The sequence below is a fragment of the Myotis davidii genome, unplaced genomic scaffold (assembly GCF_000327345.1).
Source record: "Myotis davidii unplaced genomic scaffold, ASM32734v1 scaffold534, whole genome shotgun sequence".
NCBI classification, from domain to species: domain Eukaryota; kingdom Metazoa; phylum Chordata; class Mammalia; order Chiroptera; family Vespertilionidae; genus Myotis; species Myotis davidii.
The window spans coordinates 3,567,121-3,573,212 of record NW_006286678.1 but is presented as its reverse complement, the minus strand read 5'-3'; the positions used below and the strand labels follow the sequence as shown (position 1 = coordinate 3,573,212).

At 48.8% G+C, this 6,092-nt stretch overlaps 1 protein-coding gene across 1 annotated transcript in view; it reads left to right on the top strand.

Annotated features, from left to right (window-relative positions):
- ALDH1B1 (aldehyde dehydrogenase 1 family member B1) overlaps window positions 1–6,092 on the top strand; it is a 52,255-nt gene that overhangs the window by 23,135 nt on the left and 23,028 nt on the right. Inside the window, 1 exon segment of the mRNA XM_006758455.2 lies at window positions 5,659–5,896. Coding sequence (XP_006758518.1) covers window positions 5,787–5,896 — 110 coding nt within the window. The 5' untranslated portion in view covers window positions 5,659–5,786.

Sequence of the window (6,092 nt, the reverse complement as noted above, 5' to 3'; positions counted from 1 at the left end):
AATTAAAACAACCTCAAGATGGTTTTGTTCCCATAAAATAGGAGAAAGTATGAAAAAGAGGAGAGCTGGTAGCTGATCCAGGTGAAGTTTCCTGTGAAAGGGAAACTCCAGCTACTGCGGTGGCACCCTGCACCGGGTGGACGTCGTAAGGTCATCTACCAACGTGTACGAAAGCCAAATCAAGACAAATGATCCAGGAATCTCATTCATGTGTTTTTCTCCGGGGGAAATGACTCAATAGAGGTAAAAAGCCGTATGAACAAAGATGCTGTGGAAATCTGTGAAAAAGCCGGGTGGGTGATGAAGCCAGCCATGATGCCACCACACGAAACACTCCGAAGTGCTTAAAGGTAGCTGTGTTTTGAAGAGTGGACGCGTTATGTGGAATAATGTTTATGGTAGATTTTTAACTTAAAAAGAGAAAGAGAGAGAAGGCTTTTTGCTGAAACTATGTGCACATAGTGCCTGTGGGAGGTGAGGACAGCCCCATGCAAAGGAGGAGCCGTGAGAGAAGAGGGGGTTCACACAAAGGAGACTGTCCTGCAGCCTGAGGTTTCTGTCTCTCACCTCAGAGCAGCAGCAGCAGCAGCAGCAGCAGCAGCAGCAGCAGCAGGGCTCTGACAGGCCTGGCTGTGAAGGATACTCTTCCGGGGGCCAGTTCAGCTCCAGAAAGAACCTTCTTGTGAGCAGGGCCTTCTAACAGGCACATGGGCTGGCTCTTGAGGTAGTGAGCTCCCAAGGGCTGGAGGTATGCAAGCAAAGGCTAGAATAGAGTCAAGCCCGGATAGGTAGCTGGGTTAGATGTCATCTAGGATGGATGGTTAAATGATACTAATCGCATGCCTACTCATACCAGCGTATCAGGCCAGGCATCCCCCAGAGAGAAACAGGGTAAACCCATTTGTTCATGGAACACAGGGAAGAAAAGAAAGAGAGAAAAAAGGGAGGAAGGAAGGAAATACGGAGGGAGGGAGGGAAGGAAGGAAGAAGGAAGGAAGGGAAGGAAGAAAGGACAGAAAGGCCAGGCCAATTACATGCTAAGCAGGGATCTAATCCCTTTGTAAACACTGTCAGAAATTTGTCTTCCTAATTGAAAAGCCCATGTGAGCTGCTTAATCCAGTCCATGTTAATGAGACCAAAACACATTAGAGCAGATATTGACTCCAGTTGTCATAGTGCCAGAGCTGGGGACACCAGGGGGAATGCATTGACAAAAGTGAGGCTGGGGTCAGTCTTGGTCTCCATGGACATCGTTGTGTCATTCCATTGCCCTAACCATCCGGCGGGAAAACTCCATCATGCAAAGGGCTGCAGGATTTTCATGATGGATAATGCTCCTCCATTACCTGGATGGCCGTCCTCCTTAAGTGGAAGAAAGTGGCCTTAAAAATAAAGGCCTCGAGAATATCAGGGCTAAAAATAATAATACTCTTTCTGCCACCTTCTAAATTCTTTTAGCTGGTTTAATAATCAAATAAGCCACACAGATTAACAGGGGGGAAAAACCAACATTTAATAAATGCACATGAGGAATTCACATAAGCATGAAAATTCCGAAGACAGTGAGGCAAAATTGGGTGTATATGTCATTTTGGACAAAAGAGAAAGGCGGGAAATGAGATCTTAGATTTCCAAAGTGAGTGTGGTTGATTGACAACTAATTGAGGAAGAGTGGAACACACATGGCAAGTAAAGTTTTGCTAAGACGCCCAGAATTGAGACAAGCTCCTGCTTGGAGTCTTCCTGCCTAATGCGAAGGCAATTATGTTCCGGTCCATTCTAAAGCGGATTTTTCCCTCTGAATCTCCTTATGCAAAAAAGCATTGAGGGGAGGTTCTTTCTGAGTCTTTTGTTTCTAATAATCAACTTAAAATCAATATCCCAAAGGCACAAGTTTGGGGGTGGCAGAACTTTGGTTGCCTTCAATGAAAACATTCATTCAAATAAGTACAGCAAAGTACAAATCTGTTCATGCCTCCCCCTCCTCCCCCTTTTCTCCCGTTTAATGACTTCAAAGAAATCGTTCCCAATCTAAAATGGGCCATTTGGGAGGCTTGGGGTGGGGGATGAGGCTATGTCAACCAGTTCTCACCTCCTGCTTGTGACATTTAACCCCTCCTATGAAAGGTTAATGCTCTCATCATAGGCCTTGCTCTTAGCAAAAAGTCTCTCATCGTATTTTCTATTAATCAGTGAGGCATTAACATGCTGTAACCATGGGCCTAGACCTTGGAGTCACACAGACCTTGTTCTGGCTTTGCCAGCCCTATTTGGGTCTCAGGACCACTGTGCATCAGTTTCCCTGCCCCAGCGTCACCCTCCCAAGCCATCCCCCACACAGTCAACCAGAATGTTCTTTCTAATGGACAGTTCTGATCCTCTCTTATTCCTGCTTAAAAACTCTCCATGCTCCTCATCGCCTGTAGATAAAACCTGAAATCATTAGATTCGTCATTTTTCTAGCATCAGCTCCTATCATCACAGCCCTAGCCCACTGCCTCGCTCACAGTGAGATGTGGCCTAACTCACAGAGCTGGACTCAAACCACAATATCTAGGCCAATGTACTTGACATTTGGTAAAACACATAGTCATCTGGTTTGAAGAATTAAAAAAATAATAAATAGAATACTAGCCTCATTGCATCCCACAACATTTCTCAGTTTATGAACCTTTTCATGTAGCTTTCTCATTTAACCTTACGCAAGTCTATGAGATGGTTATTCTATAGGTGAGGAACCGGAGGTTTGGCAGAGGTGGCTCAGAGGCACTGGGCAGAGCTGAAACCCAAAGATAGGAACCAACTTACCTGAGCACATCTTGCAGTCTCGGCCAACAGCTTCCGGGATCCCAGCCATTAATTCTCAGACCTTACAGAAGAGGAAACTGAGGTGTGTGTGTGGGTGGGGGTGTGTGTCAAGTGAACCCCCCTACACCTCATCACAAAGCTGCTGAGTGTTGGGGCTGGAGAGACCCTAATCCATCTACCTCAGTGTCCAGTTCTCTCTCTCCCACATTCCAGCTGCCCTTCTGAGGCAGCTATAAAGAGGTCAAGTTAAAGCTACCCTCTGACCTTGGCAGTCATTCTTTGTTGGGTCCCAGGAACAGGGTCTTCTGGGTCATTGTTTAAAATGTGATGAGAAGTGGGCATTTAACCAGACAACAGCTGTCGTGTGAATTGAGTGACTCAATTGTCCTTGAGAAATGTGGGTCCTCTGGGAGCGACTCCCAGCACTTTCTGTCCCCTGATCCGAGGTGACTAATGGGAAATCCATGTCCAACCCGAAACCTGGTGGCAAAGAGAATCGCCTTACACCCTGAAGCAGCCACTAAATTTTAGCTCTAGTAAAGTTGAGGGCTTGCTGAAAGCAGACGAATGTTTCACAGTTGTGTTTCACCGACTGCTTGAAATCCTAGGACAACACAGCAAGAAGGCACCCTCCCATATTTGCCCATATTTGTTCGTTCGTTCATTCATTCATTCCACAAACATTTCTTGAAAATGGTGCCAGGGGTTCCACGTGTGTGTGAGACGCGGCCTTCACCCTCAGGAGCTTCAGTCTATTGGGGAGATAAACTAGTAAACATATAAGTAAGGGGCTTTCTTAGCCAACTCCTGCCTTTCCCACATGAAGGAGCGGAGGCCCAGAGAGTGTGTGTGTGTGTGGGGGGGGGGAGGGGGCTCCTCTGCTTTCAAAGAAGAGATTTGCACAATTTTGCATTTGAGCCAGAGACCTCACAATGGCATTTTTTCGGGAGGCTGGAGGGGTTGAAATTTCTGTTTTCCCCAAGGCAAGCTGTAAGAGCATTCCTTTGACAAGAGAGTAAAACATCTGTGTTTACAAGAGAGATAAGCAGGAGTCTGGCAGCTGTGGGCCTCTGAGGCTGCCTTATGAAGGTGTTGCCTCAAAAGACACAGTTTGAGGTGAAGATATCCAGAGGGGACAGCCTGGAGCCTGGCCCAGAGTGCAGTGTGGGTGTCTTCCTTCTGGTCTCCCATCTTGGTGGGGGGTGAGGGGGCAGCCAACCCTGTGCAGGATCAGGCATGGACTTGCTGCCTACTGAGTGGTTGTTTAATGGGTGGATTTCATCTTAGTATTTCTGTTCTGTTCCACCCAACACTCAGCATACAGAGAGATCAGAACATTTCATAATCCCGCCATTTCCCATCTCCTAGATCACATTAAGTTCATAGTTAAGGCCCTTCACTATGGCCCACCTCACCAGCCTCGTCTCTCCTCCTCAAACTCTCAGGCATTCCATGCTGAGCCCAGATCAAAGTTCTTATTCTCAAACACACGTCCCTTCTTTCCTTCTGGCATTTGCTCATGCTGTTCCCTCTGGTTGGCATGCCCTTCCCTACCCTTTGCTGCCTGTCCTTTAAGACTCTTCCTCTTCCCTGCCCAGGAAGATAAAATTGGCGCCTTCTCTCTGAGAAACCTTTGAGGCCAGCACTTATCATGGTGGGATGATAGGGGAGAGGGAGGAGGAGAAAAAATCTCTCTCGCTTGAGTGTGTTTCCCTTTTCCACAACAGTTGCAAGTGCTTTCAGATAAAACCAATAGCGAGCAGTGCAGACAGACCTCATACACATGGCCCATCGGCAGTGGGGTTGGAGGTGCAGTCCCAGCAGTGGGCACAGGACACAATCCCATCAGCCAGAGAACCTGCCTGGCTCTCCCTCTCACCATCCCTCGCTCAGTGGTTAGCGTGTTAGCTCATGCACGGAAGGGTGTTGGGTTCGAGTCTCCGTCAAGGGCACACATCTAGGTTGCAGGGTTGATCCCTAGCTCATCAGGCATGTACGGGAGGCAACCAATTGATGTGTCTCTCTCATATCAACGCTTCCCCCTCTCTTTCTCTCCTCTCTCTCTCCTCTGTTGGTGCAACCCTCCTCTTCCACAGGGGCTGACCTGGAGTCAAGGCTTAGCGCTATGGCTCTGTCACTGGGTGGCCTTTGGAGAAACCCTGCACTCTCAGAGCCTCAGTTTCCCCATCTGTAAAACAGGACAGACGAGTCTACCCATTCATGCAGGAAGAAGTGTTTTGTAGAAGGAACCCAGCAGAAGGCTCTGGGTACCGGTGGCATCTGAGTTGTGTACCTCTGGGCAGCCCCAACATGTTACTTGGAGGAGTCAGGGTAATCCCACTGAAGAGGTGCCAGTGGAGCTCCTCCCCAGGCCTGGAGGGCTGCAGGCTGCTGGAGGCAGGTCCCTATACCACTGTACACAGAAGCCAGACACCTCACACTGACAACAGGAAGGTCAGAGTTGGGGGGTCGGGCTGGGGCTCCACCAACAGGCGAGGAAGGCTGGACAGGTGGGCCCATTCCCAGTCCTCTGGGTGGTCACCTGTGAACGGGGGACAAAAGGAGGGACAGAGGGGTGAGAGCATCTGGGATCTAGGCCTGACTCTAGCCCAGTTTACTGTGTGCTTTTGGGCAAGTTTCTTCCCATCTCTGGGCCTCAGTTTTCTCTCTTATTAAACAAGAACTAAGTGGTCTCTGAGTCCCCCTCTAGCCCTGAAATTCTGTGGGTCAACAAGAAATCTCCCCTCGTCAGCATTCTGCTCCTGCACACGCCCACAGCAAGAAGCCAAAGCAGCCTGTTCTCCATTCATTTGGAAACGAATTCCCTGAATCCATCTCTCCTTCCCTAGGTGCTTGCTCTTGCCGGTCCAGCTCTGCACACCAGAGCCACGCGTTTCAGATATCTCAGCATGGGATACAGTTTCTCATCAGGCGACGGAAATGTTCTCCCAAACCACCAAACGGAGCGGTCTGCGACATGGAGCTGAAAATAAAGCAGCAGAAAGACAGGGGTGTTGTTGTGAAGAAATGGTCAGGCACGACCTGGAAGGCAGAGATGACAATGGAATGCCAGGTCTTGGCCACAAGGTGAGTCCAAGGGAGGCAAGGACTGTGTATCCTGAAACTGGTCCTCCTCATAACAGCTTCAGGAGGTAGGTGCCGTTTCCCCCGTTTTAGAGGAGAGGCTCAGAGAGGTGAAGTCCTCTGCCCAGGGTCACACAGCCAGTAGCTGAATCAGGTTTTAACATGTAGTCTGCCTGACTTTTCACGGTGCTACATGACC